The sequence below is a fragment of the Lampris incognitus genome, chromosome 20 (assembly GCF_029633865.1).
Source record: "Lampris incognitus isolate fLamInc1 chromosome 20, fLamInc1.hap2, whole genome shotgun sequence".
Classification (NCBI taxonomy): Eukaryota; Metazoa; Chordata; class Actinopteri; order Lampriformes; family Lampridae; genus Lampris; species Lampris incognitus.
Window position 1 is genome coordinate 26,902,734 of NC_079230.1, and position 24,478 is coordinate 26,927,211.

The following is a 24,478-nucleotide window of genomic DNA, read 5'->3' on the forward strand; positions in this document are numbered from 1 at the left end:
CGTTTCCCGGTCGATCCTCCCCAGGCTCTGGTCGGGATTACCCTACCCCCCAAGGAGGTGAGCTGGGCACTAGGGCAGCAGATTGAGTCACACTTATTACATTATCAGGGCTGGCTGCTACAACCCCCCCCCCTTCCCCAGGTGGCACAGCAGGCAACACAGGTGCCCCCCCCACTCCTCCAGTTGTCTGAGGTGTTGCAGAGCTCCTGCATGGTGCCAGCAGGTCACGGACTCACGGTGTAATGCCACTTTGCAGCTCTGTAGAGGCAACAGTACCCAATAGACAACCACGTCTAGCTGCTCCAAGACCAAGCAAGACCCCGCCCCGTGGCTGTGCAGTTTAGAGCTATTGCCTTTCTTCCGGGTTGGGGTGTAGACCCAAACTAGCTCCCCGGCTGCAAAGTGTTGCCCCCTGGCGTGGAGGTCATACTTCCTTTTCTGCCGCAGCCCCGCGCACTGTAATTGCCTCCAGGCGTATGCACGTGCGGTGTCCAAATGGTCCTGAAGCTGCCTGGTGTAGCTCGGAACTGCAGGGGCAGATGGTACATCCAGGGCCCATCCAAAGGTCAGCACTGCAGGGGCCCTCATTTCCCTGCCCAACATGAGGAGGGCCAGTGTGCAAAGTGGAGTCCTGCACTGCAGACTGGCACACCATGAGGACCAGGGGTAAGTGCATATCCCAGTTGAGCTGATGGGTAAATGTTAAGATAGATAACTGTTCAGCTAGGGTGTGTTTGAACCTCTCCAGTAACCTGTCATTCTAGGGGTGGAGGGGTGTTGTGCGAGTCTTAGTGATTCCCAGCCGCTCACACATGGTGGAGAAAACCCTGTATTCAAAATTTCTCCCCTGGTCACTATGGATGGACTCTGGGACCCTCAGCCTGCTAAACATTCCTTCAACCAGGGCATTAATGACGGTCTTGGCCTCCTGGTCTGCCAGTGCATAGGCCATTTAGTGAAGTAGTCCACAGCAGTGAGCATGAAGCGGTTCCCCCGTGCTGTGCGTGGGAATGGCCTCACAATGTCAACAACCACCCGTTGCATCGGCTCTCCCACTGGAAACTGCTGTAGCTCAGCCCTTGACTGGCCCTGTGTCCTTTTGCAAGCCATGCAGAGGTCTCAGTGCCTGCAAAAATCCTCAACGCCCCTCCTCAGACATCCCCAGTATAGGCTTGATGCAGCCGGCGGAGCATCTTTGTCACACCAAAGTGACCTGAGCTTGCAGAGCCATGCATGGTTTTGAGAACTGCCTCCTGCATCCCCCTGGGCACCACCACTTACCACCTCTTTTCTCCAGTTTCTGGTTCCATCCAGGCTCATTGGAGGACTCCATCTAGCAGCAGCAGAGTCTTTCACTTGGCCTACAGCCCTTTTGTCCACGGGGAGAGAGCTGCCACCTCTTCCCATGGCGGTCTTGCTGTACACCCGCCCACACCATCACAGGCTGCAGGTTCCGGTCCTGTCTCTGCTCTGTGCACCAGTACATAGCATCCACCATCTGCAGCTCCCTACTCGCCAGTATGGCCGCCCCTCACTCTTCTCTGTCCTGCCCATACACCCCCAGAACCAGCTCATGTTCCCTGGCTTCTCTGCCGTCACAATACCGGCAGCCCTCTGAGTTGCATGGCCGACGAGACAGCGCATCTGTGCTGTCGTGCCGTTTTCCCGTACGGTGGGTTATGGTGAACTCGTTTGATCCCAGCCTTTCCTTTGATAAGCATATTAAAGAAATCACCAAAAACGGCCTCTTTTCACTTATGTAACATAACCAAAATTCGGTCTTTCCTGTCCATGGCTGACACAGAGACTCTAATACATGCATTTGTCTCATCCAGACTTGATTACTATAATGTTCTGTTTTCAGGTCTGCCACATGCTAGTACTAAAAGTCTTCAGATGGTTCAAAATGCTGCAGCTAGACTCCTAACTAAAACTAGAAAAACTGACCATACTAAAGGGTCTGTTAGAGGGTTTTTTTTAGGGAGTTGTTACTTATCCGATGCAAGGGTCTAAGGACAGGATGTTGTGTTGCTTTAAAGCATCCTGGGGCAAATTTGTAATTTGTGTTTATAGGCTATACAAACAAAACTGACTTGACTTGACACTGCAACTCCTCCAACCAACGAGCCAACTGCCCCTCTGGCTCCTTGAATGTCATCAGCCACTGCAAAGAGGCATGATCAGTGCATATGGTCAAAGACAGGCCACACAGGTAATACTTAAAGTGCCATATGACAAAGACTACTGTCAGCAGCTCCCTGCGAGTGACACAATACTGCCGTTCAACTTTGCTCAGTGCTTTGCTGTAATAGGCCACAACTTTCTCTCGGTCTGGTCACACCTGTGACTGGACCACGCCTACCTCCTCCCCACTTGCATCTGTGTCCAGGACAAAGGACAAATGGAGGTCAGGGGGCGCCTAAGGGGCCTGGAGTAACAGGAGCAGCAGCAGACGTTGAGCCCCCCCCCCCGCCCGTGTCTTTTCTGGGACACCCCAGCTGCGTCAGCTCCCTAGGATGCGGGGTCTGCACAGAAATTAGCTGGGACTCAGGCTGGGACTGGGCATCCGCATATGGCCCGCGTGCCCACTTCTCCCACACAGCATCTGTGGGGTCCTGCTGTCAGCTCTCCCATGCACTGAGAGTCCTCATACTCACAACATGACCCCTGCCAAAACTAAACGTGGCCTTCCCCAGGTCCAGCTGACAGCCGTGATCCCTCAAAAAGTCCAGGCCCAGACTGCATGTGACCTGCACCTCTGCTGCCCAAACTAGATTTCTCATGCTCCTCCCCCCAACCGTCAACATCAGCTGTCCACTCCCCTTTACTGGTGCTAGGAGCTTTACAGCAAAACAACATCCTGTCCTTAGACCCTCGCATCGGACAAGGAACAACTCCCTAAAAAAAACCTTTTAACAAGGAGAAAAATAGGAAGAACCCTTAGGGAGAGCAACAGAGGAGAGTTCACTCTCTCCCAATACGAACAACGTGCAATGCTACGTCCTCTCGCTGCGTTCCCACTGGCACCACCTCCAGCCGGACCACTGTGACTGTCGACCCCGTGTCCACTAAGGCAGTACATGAAACACCCTCAATGCAAAAGAGGAATGTGGCAAAAGTCTGAAATAGAAGTCCCTCCCATCACGACAACTTCTTGCCCCTCATCCCTGCTGTTATGTCAGGCCCGGCTGACATGTGTGGGTGGTGTATGGGACATTGGTGTGGGGGTGCGCAGAGTCCCGCCTACTGCGACGCCGCTGCGACGACGCGGTGTCACAGGCATCTCCTCTGGGATGGATCCCCAGACGGCATCAGAGCACACTCTACCAGAGGAATTTCATCTTCCACGGCTTTGCACGGAGGAATGAGAGTGGATGGCATTTGCACTGTGGCTTCTTGGTCTTCCCCTGTTCTTTCGTTCGTTTTTATTTGCGGGATGTCTCCCGTTTTTCTGTGAATCACTCTGTTCCGACTGTTCTGTCAGTGGTTGGTATCGGGGATTCGGTTGTGTGCTGACAGATGTCTTTTTCCTCTGCTCTGCTCCTCACTGGAGCGTGGATCGGGAAATGCGCATGCGCAGGACGCCAGACCGACGTGGACCCTCAATAGTATGGATGGAACCGCGTGCGCGAGCGCACAACTGGTAGAAGTCTGCAGCTGGGGCGCCCGGGTAGCATAGCGGTCTATTCCGTTACCTACCGGCTCGCCGGTTCGAATCCCCGTGATACCTCGGCGTCTGTGGATATGTGTCTTGGTCGCTGTACTAGCACCTCCTCTGGTCGGTTGGGGCACCTGTTCAGGGGGAGGGGGAACTGGGGGGAATAGCGTGATCCTCCCACGTGCTACGCCCCCCTGGCGAAACTTCTCACTGTCAGGTGAAAAGAGGCGGCTGGCGACGCCACATGTTTCAGCTCAACGCTTTTATTGAAAATCCCAGAACATACATATATATATATATATATACAGGATATGTCGTCATAGCAACCTGGTTAACACACTCAACATGCCTGTAACATCTCCTTTCCTTTAGCTCTGGAACATAAATGTAATCAAATGCTCAATGTAGCAATTCCCTCCAACTTCTCCAAGGTGCATGTAAACACCCCACCAATTGTATTGCATTTCACGCTCATAATAGGCAAGGCAATTCTGTGAATAAACTTTGAACTTACGCATGCTTCTAGCCTGACATACTATAGCAAAGTGATTTGAAACGCCGCATGCTCGGCATGTCTTACCATAGGCTGGGCATTGCTCTCTGCCCACGCTTGTGACTGTTTCCACAATATTTACAGGTCCAGTGTGGGTCTCTCCCCACCATTTTGCCTTGAGTTTTGTCCACGGCATTCACCCTGTCTGTGTGCACTTTTGGGCCCTCCATAAGTTTCATGCGTTTCTCCGTCAGTTCCGCAAGCCGACAGATTTCAACCGCTGCAGTCGGCGTCAGGTCTCGTTCGCGCAGCAAGCGCCCCCTGGCGTCCTCACTTGCAACACCTGGCACGAGCCTGTCTCGAATCAGCTCGTCCTTCACAGAGCCCTAGAAAGAGAGAGCTACGTCAACGAGGGGTCAGAACGCGACAGGGTCACGTGGTTGGTGTAGCCGCCGAATAGTTCCAAACGAAGCTTGGCGGGTCATTTAAATGAACTGCTTAGCCGCGATTTCTGGTAACTACTAACCAATATTTTCAGATTTTTACATTTATATATAGATATAGATATAGCCAACGTGACACATATTCTATGCGCATGTGTAGGAACATTAAAACTAACATTTTGTTTGAAATTGACGAGCTGTCACGCTTTAAATTACATCGTTAATTTGATTCAAACGTGCTAGTAAAATGGTCATCATTAAAATGTCAACTGTAGCTTCTTACCTGTAAATTAACCTTTGATCAATGCGAGAAACAGACCTTCGCCATAGAAATCCTATTGCCCCGGGTCGCGCTGTTTGGAACTATCCGGGGCTCCCATGATCCGCCATTGCTGTTAAATAATTGGCCCATTGACGTCTACGGAGTTGACGTAACTCTCTCTTTCTAGGGCTCTGGTCCTTCAGCCCTCTGAACTCGCATGACGCTGCTCTTTCCCTCAGCCTGGTTAGAAAACTGTCTATTGCTTCACCCGTTTCTTGTTTGCAACACCCGAACGCGTACCTCTCGTAGATGATATTTTCCGCCGGCTCGCAGTAATCCCCCGAAGCACCCCAGATAGCAGCTGGGCCTTGGGATCCTCGGTCAACGTCAGGTGTGCGCGTAAATATGACGTCACTCGTTACCCATGAGCCGTCTCAGCGAGGCTGCCTGCACTTCACTCGGCTTCTCGCGTAGACCCGTTGCTAGCAAAAAAAAATCCTCGAATTCTGCTCGAAAAACTTCCCAATTTTTTTGCTAAATCCCCGGACATTTGCATGCCCTCGGGTGCATCGGAATGCTATTACTCGCCATGGCGTGGATTTATTGGTTTATTTGGTAGCTAAAGCTCAACGTTTTTTTTTTATTGAAAATCCCAGAACACCCCACATACCGGACATATACCGGATATATTGTCATGGCAACCTGGTTAACACACTCAACATGCCTGTAACGCCACATGTGTCGGAGGAGACATGTGGTACTCTGCGACCCTCTCCGGATCGGCAGAGGGGATGGAGTAGCGACCGGGACGGGGGGGGGGGGTCTGCGCGGATTGCGGGAAATAGTCTTTATTTGTTCTCCAGCCCTGGAGAATAGTAGAGGTTCTGCTGTGCTGCGTCATTGGGGCGCATTTGGGGTTCCGCGATGCGTCATTATGAACACGTGGTGAACGTCGTGAATTCACGACGCCTTAAATTCAACCGGCACTTGAACATGAAACACATTTTTTGTTGTTGATTATCGTTTATATTATATAGCGTGTGGCACAGAATCTTATGTCAGTTAAACTCATGATGATTACATGATCATAGTCACTGAGCCGGCAAATACATTTATACATGAGCTTTCTTAGAAGAGCCTGAAAGGTGCTGACTCCTGCAGCCACGAACATCTCACTTGCACTACACACCATCTAGGTCTGTTTAGTAGTATTCTCATAGCATCATTATAAGCCACTCGGAGCCTCTGTAAGCTTGTTTTTTTTTTTGTAGTTTGACCACAGGTGTACAGTATAAAGTGGTGTACGCAATATGTAGTTTGACCACAGGGGTGCAGTATAGAGTGGTGTACAATATGTAGTTTGACCACAGGTGTGCAGTTTAAAGTGGTGTACAATATGTAGCTTGACCACAGGTGTGCAGTATAAAGTGGTGTACAATATGTAGTTTGACCACATGGGGCAGTATAGAGTGGTGTACAATATGCTCTGAACAGACATCTTCACACTAACTGAACACATACCAAACTTGTGTGACAGTGTTTCCTTGTGCATACATCACGCAGCATTGCCTATAAATATCATCATAATCTGTCATTTGTTCAGTAATATAATGTCCAAGATATTTCACCTTGTTACACACCTCAAGATTATTATCAGACAATTTAAAATCAGCAAATTTTAGACCTCTTTGGTTCTGCAGATCATGACAACACTCTTACTAGCATTGTATTTGATATCATGCTCCACACCATATACACAACATATATCTTGGAGCTGCTGGAGACTAGCGCTACATCGACTAAGGATGACAAGGTCATCCGTATACATAACTTGGTTCACCAAGGTATTACCCATCATGCACCCAGTGTTACAGGCTTCCAGCTGCTTGGACAAATCATCAATATATAAATTGTAGAGAACTTGAGACAGAGTTCCCCCTTGTCTGACACCACTGCTAACCCCAAATGGGGCTGAAACGATATTACCCCATTTCACTTGCATAGTCTGGTGGGCATACCAATAAGCCAGGATTCTCACAATGTATTTAGGCACCCCCTCTTTGACTCAATTTAACAAGCAACCTTCTACGATTAACACCGTCAAAAGCTTTAGTAGCGTCAATAAAACACATAAGAACCGACGAGTTTCGGCCTCTGTATTTGTTAATAATTTCCTTTAAGGCATATATACACAAGTCAGTGCCATGTTTGGCTTTAAAACCAGACTGGTTATCTGTGGAGTCGGTGAACTCATGCCCTCTATCCAGCAGGATTCTTTCTAGGACTTCTGACAGTATGCTGGCTGGAGCTCAGGGCCTGTAGCTATCTAGGCTGCATACTTTACCCGCTTTGTCCTTCATGACTGGCACTAACAGCACAGACAACAGTGAGCCTGGTAACAAGCCACGGCCCATAAAGCCAGTAAAACAAACAATTTTACATTTAAATATCCATTATTACAAGCTTCAGACTATGCACAATTCATTAGTGCAATTAATTAGTCAACTTTTTGACCGATATATATATACATATATGATAAAAAGAAAAATATCTGTTATTAACAAACTTTTGGCTAGATAGATGGATGATGGGTGGATGGACGGGCGGATGGATGGATGGGTTGACATGGAGCTTTTTTTGGGGGGGGGGGTGTACCGGTTGATTTCCGTTCTCGCCACCTTTCTTACTGGGGGCGCTATTGGACCATGTTAACCACCGAACGAGGTTCGCGATGACGATGTAAAGGCAGTTCTCCCTCCTCTTCCTCCTCCGGCAGCATTGGCTGTAGTCATATACACACTGCGCGGTCTGCAGCGGAAGCTGGAGGACATTCCCGGCACCGAGTCCGTCTCCTTTACACGCCATGGACTTCTCTATCCGCGCTGCCAGCCTGGAAGACTGCAAAGACATCGCACGGATGATTCTGGTGAGCGGACACACGTGTTGGCGATTTGGGAGGCGAACGCGGTGACCCGCGCGCGCATGGCCCTTACGTCACGCCTCGGCTTTACGGGGAAGGGTGTCATCGCTGCCGTGCGTCCTTCCGCAGAGGAGGGTGTCTCGTTAAAACGCGCACGTTTGCTCGAGATGTATGGATCTATATGTGGCCGAGGTCGCACGGGCACATTGCGGTGATGCGGCCGCTGCCACCGAGGCGTGCAGGCCGCCGTCGCCGCAGGGGTGAAGTTGATCCGTGTACTCTGTGTTTTGTCCCCAGGAGCTGGCCGAGTATGAGAAAGTCCTGGACCAGGTAAAGATCACACAACGAGGTACGGTGATGATACACCTATCGTCATTTTGTGTACACCGAGTCTAGTGTTTCTGCACGGACCCTTTATTTAAACAAACTGGTCCTGTTTATAAGTTCCGAAACTCCGAGGGAGACTCTCGTTAGAGTGAGAAATTAAACATGTTGGCGTCTTCTCAGCCAGGCGACCGTCGCCATATCTGTTTGCATGACAATGCAGCATGTCGAGCAGTTAGAAACTGAAACCTTGCGTGTGTGTGTGTGTATTATGCGTCTATCAGGAGTGGTACTGGAAATGGGCCTGCACAAACTGGCATCCCTCAGTCACTACTAGCCTACAGAGACACGTTATACTGTTTATATATATTATACTATTAAGCTATATAATATACTGTGATGGACTGGCGGCCTGTCCAGGGTGTCTCCCCGCCTGCTGCCCAGTGGCTGCTGGGATAGGCTCCAGCATCACGTGACCCCAACAGAGATAAGCGGCTTGGATAATGGATGGATATATTACATGTAATGTAATATAATATATAATATAATAATATATATTATATATACGGGCGGCACGGTGGCACAGTGGTTAGTGTGGTCGCCTCACAGCAAGAAGGTCCTGGGTTCGAGCCCCGGGGTAGTCCAACCTTGGGGGGGTCATCCCGGGCCGTCCTCTGTGTGGAGTTTGCATGTTCTCCCCGTGTCTGCGTGGGTTTCCTCCGGGGGCTCCGGTTTCCTCCCACAGTCCAAAGACATGTAGGTCAGGTGAACCGGCCACACTAAATTGAACGTGTGTGTGTGTGTGTGCCCTGTGATGGCCTGGCGGCCTGTCCAGGGTGTCTCCCCGCCTGCCGCCCAATGACTGCTGGGATAGGCTCCAGGATCCCCACGACCCTGAGAGCAGGATAAGCTGTTCAGATAATGGATGGATATTATACAGTATATTATATATACATGATACTGACAATCCCCCAGACTGTCTTTCAACACCAGTGCCAACAGTGTATACACGTTATAGGATACTACAGACCGGTTACCCCAGTCTTTCTACTGCTCACAGGAATAAACAGTGTGACAGAAGCATCTTACACTGTTTCATCCTTCTGTCTCTCACTGGAATTACGCCGTTGTTACGAATCTTTTTTTAATCGCACAACTTCGTAACAATAATTGCGCATCAGTAAAACACAAATACTGCGTGCACCAATAGCATCAAAATGAAAGACGCCACGGCACTAAATGCCACCTCTCTAAATAGACGCAGGAGACATGTCCAAGAGGAAATGTCAGATGACACCAGAGAGTCTGAGATATGTCAGTGAAAGAAACTTTTGTAGCCTTCATTCCTCACGAGAGACTAGAGGCCAGATTGTGTTTATTTGTATGCACAGATGACATCAGTACCAGCAGTAAGTCATGCATGCATGCATTTCATCCTATCGCCACTTAGTCTACATGTGGGTCTTGGGACACTGTCCTGTTCAAGCAGTCAACACACAGCAAATTGTACAACTACTGAGTTGTCACCTCACAGCAAGAAGGTCCTGGGTTCGAACTCCGGGGTAGTCCAACCTCGGGGGTCATCCCAGGTCGTCCTCTGTGTGGAGGTTTGCATGTTCTCCCCGTATCTTCGGTGGGTTTTCTCCAGGTGTCCCGGTTTCTTCCACCATCAAAAAGACATGCATGTTAGGGTTAAATCCTCCTGTCTGTGCCCCTGAGCAAGGCATGGCAAGATGAGCTGCAGATGGTCCCCGGATGCTGCAGATGCCCTGCAGAGCGTAATTTCCCCACAGGGATAAAAACAAAAAACAAAACACACAGGACATTTACTCTAATGTCCGTTGGTACTGCTATTACCAACACTACCAACACTACCAGTCCTACTTCTAATCAGAATAATACACAGGAAATAATGACAACAGTAGCGCTATATGTATGACACCTTTATAACACAACCATTTAAAAGCAACACACAAGTAACAAAAACAGTCCTGTGTGTGAGTGTGTGTCTGTGTGTGTTTTATGGGTGTTGGTGGATGTGAACTTTGGCAAATGACTAAAGTGTGTGTGTGTGTGTGTGTTTTATGGGTGATGGTGGATGTGAACTTTGGCAAATGACGAAAGTGTGTGTGTGTGTGTGTGTGTGTGTTTTATGGGTGATGTGAACTTTGGCAAATGACTAAAGTGTGTGTTTGTGTGTGTGTGTGTGTGTGTGTGGAGGATATCGAGATACGGGGTGGGTTAGAAAAGGGATTACGCTGCCTACCCTGTTTGTGACATACTGAAAATACGATATAGCAAGAAATTACAGCGAGGCGAGGCAAATTCATTTGTGCAGCACATTTCGGCATCAAGGCAATTCAACGTGCTTTACATAAACTATAAAAGGCATTTTACTGCCAACATAAGGCAATAAAATGACATTTAGAAACAAATAAAGAGAGTAAAAGTTGCAGTGCAGTGTAAGATGAAAGGTGATGGCAACAACAGATGCTAGAGAAACAACATTAGTAGCATTGACATAGCTTTGATATATATATATATATATATATACACACATATACACACACACACACACACAACCTACACACCGAGAGGAGAACTTTCCTTCCACAACTCTCACAGGCACACGGTGAACTGTATTCAACATAGTTTACTGTAAGACGCCTGCAGGAAACGTCGTGAGGTTGATGCTGACGTTGGGCCTCATCATTCATCAACATCCATACAAATCCCTTCTTACATGGACGTCCGGGTAGCGTAGTGATCTATTCTGTTGCCTGCCAACACGAGGGTCGCCGGTTTGAATACCCGGATGTGGGTATTTGTCCTGGTCACCGCACTAGCACCTCCTCTGGTCGGTCGGGGCGCCTGTTCGGGGGGGGGGAATAGCGTGATCCTCCACGCGCTACGTCCCCCTGGCGAAACTCCTCACCGTCAGGTGAAAAGAAGCGGCTGGCGACTCCACATGTATCGGAGGAGGCATGTGGTAGTCTCCCCAGACCGGCAGAGGAGGTGGAGCAGCGATCGGGGCGGCTCGGAAGAAAATGGGGGAAATCCCCCCCCAAAAAAACCCCAAAACAAAATATTTTTGTTCTTTCACCCCCATGGAAAATTTTTAATCCTCAATTTTGACTGACAGGCAGTAGCAAAGACTGACAGGTTATTTGTCGTTTCTTCCCCTTGACATCTGTCTACCTCTCGCGACACGCAACCGCCCGGACCTGCAACGACACCCGTGTCAGCCAGCTGGTGTCTGAACTCTGGGGTCACCCAGATTCTACAGGGGTCTCTGAGACAAACCTCAGGGCTGTAAAATCCCACGGGCGTGTAAGAACCCATTTGTAGGAGAGGCCCGTTGTGACCATCCAAAGGCTTTGCAGGAGGCACGGTTGACTATTTTCTAGCCACCATCTGAAGGATTAGTCGTTGTTCTCGCATCCGCCCGTGTCAACACCCCCCTCCGTCGTCTCTCAGCACAGCACGCGCCACGAACCAGGCAGTTGGTCGTCTAAAACCGGACAACCGTGAGTTTAATCCACCCCATGTGGGGGTTTTTTTTTTCTTTTGTGTAAGATTTTTCTTTACTCTTTTGTCTCCTTTGTTCAGATTTGGAGCAGGACGGCTTCTCCAAGAACCCGTTTTTCCACGGGATCGTCGCCGAGGTCCCGGAGCAGCACCGGACCAAAGAAGGTGAGCGCAAACGAACCCTTGTCATGAAGCCCAGTGACGTCATACCTATGTGTCTGCCCTCTTTACGAAAAAAGACCAGACATTTAGGTTTTAGTTGAGTGTTAGGGTTTGGGTTTTTTTCCCCATTTCAATAAGTGCAGTTCCAAAGGACATGAAGGGGACACCTACTTTTACTTCAGAATAGATGATGGCACAAAATCAAAACAAATGGTAGTTATCTCGCTCTTTTTTTCCCTTTTTTTTTAAAAAGGGGGTAGCTCAAGTCCTCAATACACATCAGTATTACTTTTTAAGATCTTCTCACAGTTGTGGTCTATTCCGTTGCCTACCAACACGGGGATCGCCTGTTCGAATCTCCGTGTCACGGAGCCGTGTCTGCGGGTGGGAAGCCGGATGTGGTTATGTGTCCTGGTCGCTGCACTAGCGCCTCCTCTGTTCGGAGGGGGAAGGGGGGGGAATAGCGTGATCCTCCCACGCGCTACGTCCCTCTGGTGAAACTCCTCGCTGTCAGGTGAAAAGAAGCAGCCGGCGACTCCACATGTATCGGAGGAGGCATGTGGTAGTCTGCTCGGAAGAGTGGGGTAATTAGCCAAGTACAATTAGGAGAAAAAGGGGGGATCCACCCCCCCCCCAAAAAAATCCTTCCAGAATACATACATCTACAGTGCATCCGGAAAGTATTCACACCCCTTCACTTTCCCCACGTTTTGTTATGTTACAGCCTTATTCCAAAATGGATTAAATTCCCTTTTTTCCCCCTCATCAATCTACATACAATACCCCATAATGACAAAGCGAAAAAGGTTTTGTAGAAATTTTTGCAAATTTATTAAAAATAAAAAACTGAAATATTGCATGTACATAAGTATTCACACCCTTTACTCAGTACTTGGTTGAGGCACCCTTGGCAGCGATTACAGCCTCAAGTCTTCTTGGGTACGAAGCTACAAGCTTGGCACACCTATATTTGGGGTATTTCTCCCATTCTTCTCTGCAGATCCTCTCGAGCTCTGTAAGGTTAGATGGGGAGCGTCGCTGCACAGCTATGTTCAGGTCTTTCCAGAGATGTTCAAGTCTGGGCTCTGGCTGGGCCACTCAAGGACATTCACAGACTTGTCCCGAAGCCACTCCTTCGTTGTCTTGGCTGTGTGCTAAGGGTCGTTGTCGTGTTGAAAGGTAAACCTTCGCCCCAGTCTGAGGTCCCGAGCGCTCTGGAGCAGGTTTACATCAAGGATCTCTCTGTACTTCGCTCCATTCATCTTTCCCTTGATCCTGACTAGTCTCCCAGTTCCTGCTGCTGAAGAACATCCCCACAGCATGATGCTGCCACCACCATGCTTCACTGTAGGGATGGTATTAGCAAGGTGATGAGCGGCGCCTGGTTTTCTCCAGACGTGACGTTTGGCATTCAGGCCAAAGAGTTCAATCTTGGTCTCATCACACCAGAGAGTCTTGTTTCTCATGGCCACTCTACCATAAAGGCCTGATTGGTGGAGTGCTGCAGAGATGGTTGTCCTTCTGGAAGGTTCTCCCAACTCCACAGAGGAACACTGGAGCTCTGTCAGAGTTACCACCGGGTTCTTGGTCACCTGCCTGACCAAGGCCCTTCGCCCCCGATTGCTCAGTTTGGCTGGGCGGCCAGCTCTAAGAAGAGTCCTGGTGGATCCAAACTTCTTCCATTTATGAATGATGGAGACCACTGTGCTCTCCGGGACCTTCAAAGCTGTAGAAATGTTTTTGTACCCTTCCCCAGATCTGTGCCTCAATACAATCCTGTCTCGGAGGTCCACAGACAATTCCTTTGACTTCATGGCTTGGTTTCTGCTCTGACATGCACTGTCAACAGTGGGACCTTATATAGACAGGTGTGTGCAATATTTCAGTTTTTTATTTTTAATAAATTTGCAAACATTTCTACAAAACCTTTTTCACTTTGTCATTATGGGGTATTGTGTGTAGATTGATGAGGAAAAAAAAGGAATTTAATCCATTTTGGAATAAGGCTGTAACATAACAAAACGTGGCGAAAGTGAAGGGGTGTGAATACTTTCCGGATGCACTGTATGTAACCCTACTGAAGGACCCTCACTCGCTTCCCCGTTCGTCAGCCCTGCCGGTCATGAGCCGGCTGACGCAGGTTGGGCACATTATTATCCTCTGCATTGTAAATGTGGTGATGATACAGTATTATTTAGTCACATGGTGCTGTGCCGGCTCCCCCTTCAACCCACGTCTTATGTAACCGAGCTCTGTCTGTTTTCCATAGATGACGGTAATAAGAACATTAGCATTCGCACCGCCGCCGCTATCTTCCATGACTCAGCCCATTTTCCATAGACGGTGCAACACACCCGCCTCGTGTCTCCGACTTGACACACGAGACGTGTGCCTGTGTGTGTGTGGGGGTGTGTGTGTGTGTGTCTCCCCCCCTCCCCCGAATTTACGACCGTACAGGACTTTATTAGACGCCTGTGTATCGGATTTGGAGTCGCATCACTTTTGAATTTGACCGTTCTTCACCCGAGAATGAGGCAGATTTTTCTGTTGCGGGGCATCAAACCAAACCAGATCGAATCAGAGACACAGAGGAGGAAGAGGCAGTGATACTTGAAACAGGAGCAGATGAGAGGCAGGAAGCAGGAGAAAGAGAAAGGAAAAACACGAGGAGACTCATGAATGCTAGTTGCACAACAGTGGTGGCAGGGTGTAAGTGGATTACAGAAGATATCAAAGCACCGCAGTCTGATTATACGACTGAAGTGCAAGACAAGCAAGAGGCTAAATGGGCAACAAATAAAAAACAAAAACAAAACAACACACAACGTTGACGTGCAGCATAAACATGGACGTTCGGTAAATAAACCCACCAAAGTGAAGCCGAGGCTGAAGGGGTGCACACAGCTAGGATGCACAGGTCAGTAGGTATCTGTGTGGAGTGGATCCATGTCATTTCTTATGAGAGAGAGCGAGATATGAGATAGAATGAGATGAGAGGTGAGAGAGAGATGAGAGGTGAGCAATGAGAGATATGAGAGGATGAGAGACATGAGTTATGAGAGATGAGATATATGAGAGAGATGATATATATATATGAGAGAGAGAGTTACACTGGCCTTTTAATAATAACAAAACAAAAATTAAGCTACTATAGAAGGACAATAACTGAGTAATATAAAATCTACAAATCAAAGCATCAGTGATAAAAAAAAGGTGTAGCTTACTGTGCCTACCATTTTCATGGTACGAAATAAATTAGACATCAACAAGCCGTTGAACATTTTTACAAAATAATTACCAGACTAATCACACACATCATATATCATGTAATTGGTTTGTAATGGCAGAATCACACCTCTGCTTTGGATGTTAAAAACATTATTTCTATTGTCATTTTTAAATTTCTTAAAAGTGAATGACACATTTCGAAATCCTCATCACCACCATTCACAAGCCATCAGATGCAGGACCATCAGACACAAGCACAAGACAGCCCGATGCCAAGACCCACTACCAGCCGTCCCATCGCAGGCAAAATGGGAGAATGTGTCCGGCTTAATGTGATCAACTTACTTAGAAACCAGAATTGCGCTTTTTTTTTTTTTTTTGCTCTCCGGAAGCTTTTCCTAACTGCATGAAGTACCTGCAACGGGAGGGGCAACATACTTGATCCCATCCATCCGCCTCTCCTCCGAGATCGATGATGGTCGGTGTCTCCTTTGGTTCTTTTTCAAATATCCCAGGAGACGACAGGCAGGCCAGGTGTGGTGGACTGCTGGCTGGAAGGCCGGCAATGATGGAAGCAGCCCAATCAGTCAGCATGTAATTAGCCTCTCCCTCTGTGTGTGGGGGGGGGGGGGGCAGCTCTGAATCTGGAATCGTGCCATGAGATCAAGCCCTTGCTGAAAAGGAAGCCAAAGACTTTAACAATGAAAAAAACAGCCGACCTTGGCTGCTGGTTTCCGGTTTATTTACGAGTATTAGATTTATTTATTTTCTTTATACTTATTTTTTTTTTAAAAAGACAGTATTAGATTTAAAGAGTGACTGCACAAACTACGTGTTTAGTTTGTTGGGTTTCAACAAACTAAACACAGACCCTCTACCTCGTGTCCACCTTGTACAGCCTCACACTTCTGTACACATACGTAAGATCTTGCATATGAGTTAATGTCAGGTGGTCATATTGTTTGAATGAAAATGGACATCTTCACGTGCAGATTCACTCGGAGGGGAAAAAGGTCGTGAAGACCAGAGTGCAATAGTATAAAATTCAGTCTCTTAATGTTATTTTGTCAACCAAGAACTTTGGTTATTATCGTATTTAGAAATATCACTATGATGCTTCTCTAAGAAGTATTGTATGCCCAGTGGTTAGCACTGCTGCCTCACAGCAAGGAGGTCCTGGGTTTGAACCCCAGGCCATCCCAGGGGCCTCGTTCATCGATCGTTCGTGGGTACAAATTTGTTCCTATCCAGCGATACTCAAAGTATGGTCCGCGGCGCCCCCAAGTGGTCCGCGGGAGGATTGCAAAAAAAAATCGTGTTTCTCAAATCACCTTCATCTGCGTTCCAATGCAAAGTTACGAGTACAGCTGTTTTCTAAATGTTTTCTAAATTAAAAGTGAATCAAAATGTAGCCTAAATAAGCCGAAGAATTTTGTTCAATTTGTCTAATGCAAACCTGCGTTTTGAGCCATGTCTCTTCAGTTAGCCTGTTACCTAGGTTACCTAGTTAGCTTCCGTTCCAGTAACAGGATTTTCATATCAAAGACCTCCTGACTATTGTGAAAATTAAGTAGAATCTAACAAAGAGTGAAGTGAACCGTTCAAAATACAAACATCATGGATCGGTGGCTGAGGAGAAAATCCGGAGAAACGACGAACAATGTAAGCAACAAGGTGCAGAGACTTCCTTCTCACATTGAGCACATCAGTGTTAGCATGGAGTCCCATAGTGCCAACAGTTTGCAGCAGGAGCTAGCTAGCGCAACACTCTGAAAAAGCCACTGCAAAAGGGAAACGTAAATACAGTAGCGATTACATTCAATTTGGATTTTTCTGGACTGGAGATGCTGAGGATCCAAAACCTCATTGTGTTTGTGTGCTATGACATATTAGCTAATGAAGCAATGAAACCTGCCAAACTCAAGCGTCACTTCGAGTCAAAACACAAGGAATACACCTGGAAACCTGCGCAATGTTTTGAGAGAAAACGTGAAGAGCTTGAGCGACACACGAGAAAGGAAGCCACGCAGGTTTTTATGCCGCAGGGGAAAACGCGAAAGCTACCGAAGCCTCATACAAGGTCTCCCTACTCATTGCGAAAGCTGGCAAACCTCACTCAATCGGCGAGACCTTGGTTAAGCCAGCTGCAAAGGTTACGGCCAACATAATGCTAGGGGAGAAAGCGAGTGAGGAACTTTACAAAGTACCTCTGTCCAATGATACAGTCAAGCGGCGAATAACATCCATGGCTGCAAATGTCCAAGATCAGCTGGTGACGTCCGAGTCTTTTTTTTCTCTCTCCAACTGGACGAGTCCACGGACATCGGTAACGAGGCTATTCTCCTCTGCTTTGTGCGGTACATACATGCGGGTGCTGTTCACGATGATTTCCTTTTCTGTCAATCCCTACCAACCAACACCACAGGAGAGGCGATATTTGAGTCCCTAAATAACTTCATTGTGCAGAATAACACTGATTGGAAGAGGTGTGCTGGCGCGTGCACTGACGGTGCCATGGCGATGACAGCCAAACACAAGGGCCTGGTTACGCGTGTACGCGCTGTCGCTCCCTCTGCCGCATCGACGCACTGCTGTATCCACAGAGAGCAATTGGCAGTAAAAAAAAGCCACCCTGTCTTAAACAGGCTTTGGACGAGGCCGTAGAAATTGTCAACTTAATTAAAAGCAAGGCACTGAACTCACGTCTTTTTAAAGTGCTGTGTGAAGAAATGGGGAGTGAGCACACGAGACTTCTTTTCCACACAGAAGTTGGCTGGCTATCGCGTGGTAAAGTTCTCACCCGCCTCTTTGAACTGCGCGATGAAGTCAAGCTGCTTTTGCATCAAACTGATGGAACTTTATGGCAGAATGCATGACTTTCAATGGCTGGCAAAACTAGCCTTTCTTGCTGATGTGTTCAGCACGCTTAATAACCTGGATTTAGCACTGCAAGGAAAAGCGGTCACGGTTTTTACAGTGCAGGACAAAGTTAAAGCCACTCGCATCAAAATGGATCTGTGGCGCGCGCGTCTTGATCGCCAGGAGTTTGACTGTTTCCCAACTCTAGCCGATTTTGGCCTCGAAGCTGAAGAGGTTCTGGATAGCAACACACTTGCAGCCTTCGAGGACCATTTGCAAGGCATTCACACGCAATTGGGAAGATACTTTCCAGAACTGGATGTGGACCTTGAATGGATCAGAAATCCATTTGGAGACCGACCTCCCATTGAGCGCGTCAGTTCCAAACTATCAGCACGGAAGGTGGATAGTCTTGTGGACATTGCATCAGATGGAACACTGAGAAAGGCGTTCAGAGAAAAATGCTTGACAGACTTCTGGGTTCTCGTCCAACCTGAACATCCTGAGCTGGCTGAGTCTGCTTTGCAAGTGTTAATGCCGTTTTCAACCACCTACAACTGTGAAGTTGGGTTCTCCACACTGGTTGGCTTGAAAACCAAGCAGAGGAACAAGATCGATGTAGCCCCCTGTATGAGACTGAAACTCTCTAGTGTGGAGCCAGACATAGAGTCAGTGATGCAACAGCAAAAGCAACAGCATTCCTCCCATTAGTTGTTGACTGCTGCTACCTGTAAAGCTGTTATGCTTATTTGAAATGTGTAATTTCATAGCTTCACAAGAGCCAGTACAAAGATTTGATTCCTATTAAGACGAATTTTTGCTAAATTAACATTAATAGTTCACTCTTTTAATGATGAATTCACATTGAGTTCACCCTGACAGTGGTATTTCAAATAAATTCCCATGTTTTATTCATCACATCACAACCAAAGGCAATAGCTCTGAACAAAATTAATATGAAACAGTAATTACACATACATCTCACAAAAATCAAGGTAAAGGTATATGGTAGAAGCCTAGCCTAATTTTGCTAGTAGCCTATTTATTACATATTTTGTATTGTAATATTCTGCAGACATAATTTGTAATATAAAACATAATATGCTATTGTAAGCCTAATATAGACTGTTTTAAAGGGGGGTTTTTTGGGCGGGGGAGGGGGGGTGTTGGCTGGCTGGTTAGGTGGTCCATGGAAATTTTTTTTATGATCACGTGGTCCTTGGTGTGAAAAAGTTTGAGAACCCCTGCTATACACCCATGGAATTTTTTTAGCCCTGAGGTTTGTCTGAGAGGCAAGTGTAGACCCTGGTAACCCCTGAATTTAGACACCAGTTAGTTAACGCTGATGTCTCTGCAAGCCTGGGTGATTGCTCATTGCAAGAGGTCGACAACAGATGTTAGGGGGAAGGAATTACAAATAACCATCAGGCCTTGCCACTGGCTGTCAGACAGCTTGAGAGCTAAAAAAAAGCCATGGGTGTATAGGAACAAATTTGTGCTTATGAATGTTTGATGAATGAGGCCCCAGGTCCTTTCTGTGTGGAGTTTGCATGTTCTCCCCGTGTCTGCGTGGGTTTCCTCCGGATGCTCCGGTTTCCTCCCACCATCAAAAAGACATGCATGTTAGGGTTGATACTCCTGTCTGTGCCCCTGAGCAAGGCAAAGGAAAGAAGAACTGGAGTTGGTCCTCGGGCACTGCAGCTGCCCACTGCTCCTATACAATAGGGTGGGTTAAATGCAGAAGACAAATTTCATTGTAACCTGTACAATGACAAAATAAAGTGGCTTTCTTCTTCTCTGATATTCGACATCACTTCAAGTAGCGGGTGTCTTCTGATGGAACATAACTATTCCATAAGAAGTCTGTGTTTCCATATTTAACACTAAAGTCCAGCTTATTCGTGTCACTCTTTGTACATGCATTTAACATGTCAAGATTTGGCCACATGTCAGCGCTGACACAGAGTTACTCCTCTAAAAGTAGAACCAGCACCCATCAGTAGGTCCGTTAAACATGTCATTACCTTACAATCCATGCACAGCGGTGCTATTATGTCCGACATGAATGTGTTTCCACATTTCTGTTTGTAGGTCGGAGCAGGCCTTGATCCACTGACTCAAAGTTTTTGGCCATTTGCTTTCAGGTCACTCCAAGATTGGCTACGCGCTTTACTTCTACACCTACAGCTCATGGAAGGGCAGAGCCATCTACATGGAGGACCTTTATGTGATGCCTGATTTCAGAGGTACAGTAAGGCGAACCTCAATCTGCCTGAATTATTTTGAAGGTCGGACCAAAATCGGGTATCAGATTTAACCGTTCATAGATACTAAGTAACAGTTTTTTACTATTAAATCACTAATGTGTTTAATACCTTTATCCGTAACTGTTCTCAATCATATCAAGTATTGTGAGGGAGTGGTCTAGTCCTCATTAATATTCATGAGCCAACCTTTGAGTGACAAATACAAGGCAGGAGTTGGCAGTGAGAGTGGGCAGGGTCTCATAGTTTGATGATGTGATCTGATTGGTGGTTTGTAAATGAGTGTCTGATGACATCAAGAGTATCGGAAATAAAAAACGATAGGCTGAGAGGAGCTGAACTAGGGGGAGCTCCTTTAAAAAGAGAAAAATAGAAAAACTGTATTCTACCCTTGAAATGTGTTTTTTTTTTCCAGTAGAAAGAGACAGTATGTAACGCAAGAAGATTAAAATACTAACTTGGGGTCATCCGGGTGGTGTAGCGGTCTATTCCGTTGCCTACCAGCACGGAGATTGCCGGTTCAAATCCCAGTGTTACCTCCGGCTTGGCTGGGCGTCCCTACAGACACAATTGGCCGTGTCTGCGGGTGGGAAGCCGGATGTGGGTATGTGTCCTGATCGCTGCACTAGTGCCTCCTCTGGTCGGTCGGGGCACCTGTTTGAGAGGGAGGGGGAACGGGGGGGGAATAGTGTGATCCTCCCACGTGCTAAGTCCCCCTGGCGAAACTCCTCACTGTCAGGTGAAAAGAAGCAGCTGACGACTCCACATGTATCGGAGGAGGCATGTGGTAGTCTGCAGCCCTCCCCGTGGGTCGGCAGAGGGGGTGGAGCAGCGACCGGGATGGCTTGAAAGGTGGGGTAATTGGCCACGTACAATTTGGGGGGGGGGGGGGGGAACTCCACAAAAAAAGTATTAACTGATGTTAGAAAATATTAGTGGTTCAGTATCGGTCCTCCTTAAATGACAGAGACCCGGAAGAAGAAACACACACATATTGAGAGCAAGCTAATGCAAATCTTCATTTGTATATTAAATATTGCTACGTGGCATTATTTAGTCAGAGTAACTCTGATCAATAAGAGTTGTATGGAAGAGTAATGAGGCATACGTATGTGAATACAAATATCTCTTGTAATGTATGTTATCTTTCAGGGAAAGGGATTGGGAAAGCGCTGATGAGCAAAGTAGCACAGGTGAGTTAAAGTCCACCATGATACAAAGTCACGTCTCACCAGGTAGGAAGGAGGTATGAGAGACTTGAAAATACCTCTTCTCGAATCCCCATGTTACCCCCGGCTTGGTCGGGCGTCCCTACAGACACAATTGGCCATGTCTGCGGGTGAGAAGCCAGATGTGGGTATGTGTCCTGGTCGCTGCACTAGCGCCTCCTCTGGTCGGTCGGGGCGCCTGTTTTGGGGGGGAGGGGGAACTGGGGGGAATAGCGTGATCCTCCCACGCGCTACATCCACCTGGCAAAACGCCTCACTGTCAGGTGAAAAGAAGCGGCTGGCGACTCCACATGTATCGGAGGAGGCATTTGGTAGTCTGCAGTCCTCCCTGGATTGACAGAGGACAGAGGGGGTGGAGCAGTGACTGGGATGGCTCGGAAGAGTGGGGTAATTGGATGGATACAATTGGGGAGAAAAAAAGGGGCAAAATTAAAAAAATTAAATTAAAAAAAAAGTCTTCTCTCACAGTGACAGGTAGAGGGCACTACCTGTCACTGTATTTGACCTTCTCATCTGTCAAAGTTACTCATGTATAAATACGTAGGTGTTGAAAAACACATTATGTGCACATTTACTTAGCTTTGCAACTGGAATAACCATAAATAACGACTGTAGTAATTGTGCTAAATCTTTTCCGCCGTCATGTCCCCCGCATCTACACTAGTTGGGCCTGGCTGCAGGGTGTACTCAGCTCAACTTTACCGTGCTGGACTGGAACAAACCATCTCTGGACTTCTACTTCAGCCAGGGTTGCTTTGATGTGACGGCTGACTTGGGCTACCACTGTATGCGCTGTGAGGGCGAGGGGCTGCAGCGGCTGGCCCAACCCTAACACGGCAGGGCAGGCGGGACCTCTTGACCTTTTACAACAGGGAGGTCAACCTGCAGGGCGGCAGGGAAAGCAGGGAAAGCGGTCTAGTCAGTGGCCCCGTTCCAAACAATTCAATATTACTGGTACTTTCTAAGCTAATCCCTTGACAAGCATAATAGTATTAAGATAATATAATGATGATAAAACATCGTTATGATGATGAAACATCACAATATTATGATGTTGTGAAGTATTATTGGCAAATCGTTTGGTTTGATCCCTCTTCAGTTTGCTACGGAATCAAATAAGTGATGGTTTAGCACTGAAGTGGAGGGTGCACTTTAAAGTTTTGAATTGGAATGGGGCCCGTGCAATACAAACACGTTTTACATGGCCATGGTGCTGAAATATTTTGTGTTTTGATTCTTGTTAAAACCGGTGACCACCTTTTCTTAACTTGGGCATTAAGGTGTCCTTTGGTATCATATGACAAATGAAGGCAAAAGCAACCAAAGATGTCATCATGTCCCCTCGTCTGCCGCACGGCAGGTACGGCACAATAGTTGTAAAGCACAATGTTGTGTTTGCACTGGATTCTTCTTGTTAACCAGATGGGCTGCAACATGAGATTTAGTTCTGTTTTCATCTCATGGTTTTGTGTGCTTGGGTTATCAATTACTACTCTGACAAGGTTATATAAACAAAAAAAAGGTTATTATACTGTAATTAATATTCTATAATTGCACCAAAATGTCCCTCCATTCAGACCGTAGTGAGCTTTATGAAACTCCTCATCCATGTCCAGCTGTTTGACAGACGTGGATTAATGGATGTGGTTTGACCATTGAGGCAACAAAGAGAACAATCCTACCTACTTAGTGCTGCAATTTGCACCAATAAATCTTCCTTAATAAAAGTTTACAGAATAATTTAGCGGCATAATATTTACCAAGTTAGCAAGACATGGAGTTGTGCAATTACGTCAAATGGTTTGATGGAATTGGAGCGACTTTGTGATGTTAGATCAAATCGTTCATAAACGAGAAAAAAGTTACACAAACTGTTCCCATTATATGTACGTACTAAAGTCAACATAGAAATCAAACGAATGTGTGAGGGAAGTAGTCGCATCTCCCCTGGTCTGCAGCTTCCCCCTGGTTATAGATGGCACAAAACCAAACTCGGTTTCCGGCCATGTTTCGGGTCAAAATCATGCAATTCCCAACACCGGTGTTCACCTAGAAACCCAAATGTGACGATCCAGCATCCTGTAAGCCCTGACTTACAATTACACGTTTCTGTGAATTAACTCTCGAATAAAAGAGAAAATCTCCCAACAATATCATGCGTAAAAGGCACAATCATGCTAAAAGAGCACATATTATTAAACTCTTGACATGTCGTGTTGTTGGTAAGAGATGGATGCAAGCACAGCACACGGTTCCCGTCTGTGTAACCGGAATAGAGAATGGTCCTGATTATTTCATGCATGCATTTCAGTGCAGTTCAGGTCACTGGCTTGTCATTGAAATGTTAACCAATGCACCATTTCAATTTGTTTTTTACTTCAGTGGTGGATTATTTTTCATTGATACCCATGTGTCAGTGTATTTTCAACTGTAATGTGCAACATTACGGATCCTTTATCAATTACCTCTTTGTGGTCAGCCGGGTGTTGTTTGGTTTCTTTTTTCTCTCTTAAACATCTTCATCCTGGTCAGACTAGACTGAATTTGTGTTTCTGAGACTGTTAAACACACATCTCTCGTTAATGGTGTCGTCTTTCAGATACATGTGTAGGTTGTGCAAGACAGTCAGTCACCTTTTAGGGATTTTTTGTCGTCTGATGTGGCAAAAGTTGTGCAAAACTTCTGTCTTGTGTTTCATGGGGGGGTCTCATAAGGACTCCCGGAAGACTTCAGTGTTGACCTCACTAATGTATTCGGTGCCTCCTCTTGTCGTCACCCATTTGCAAAAGCAAACCGTTTGTTACTTCATGTTCTTGTGTTGAGCCGGCGTTGGAAAAACGAAACTTGTCACGTTTTACACGGTAATAAAGTGACGTGCTGTGTGACCTTGTTCTAATGAATGTCCTGTTCTGTGCTCCCATTCACTTTGTAGTTAATGTCACCCATTCATGGCTTGACACACATGCTTGATGTAGATCCTTAGTCATCACAGATGTCTTTATCCTTACATCCACTTGATTTAAATGATCAGTAGTGCAACGCTAGTAAGACGATAGCACTTTCATAAGTAACTTGAATGATTTTACAAAAATACATTTAAAATAATTG

General features: G+C 46.9%; 1 protein-coding gene across 1 annotated transcript; it reads left to right on the forward strand.

Annotated features, from left to right (window-relative positions):
* Positions 1–7,642: 7,642 nt before the first annotated feature.
* LOC130130664 (thialysine N-epsilon-acetyltransferase-like) lies at positions 7,643–24,252 on the forward strand. Its single transcript, XM_056300425.1, has 6 exons — positions 7,643–7,782; positions 8,074–8,125; positions 11,710–11,793; positions 20,022–20,123; positions 21,294–21,334; positions 22,035–24,252. The coding sequence occupies exons 1-6, from the start codon at positions 7,720–7,722 to the stop codon at positions 22,200–22,202; spliced, it is 510 nt and encodes a 169-aa protein (XP_056156400.1). The 5' UTR covers positions 7,643–7,719; the 3' UTR covers positions 22,203–24,252.
* The last annotated feature ends 226 nt before the right edge of the window (positions 24,253–24,478 follow it).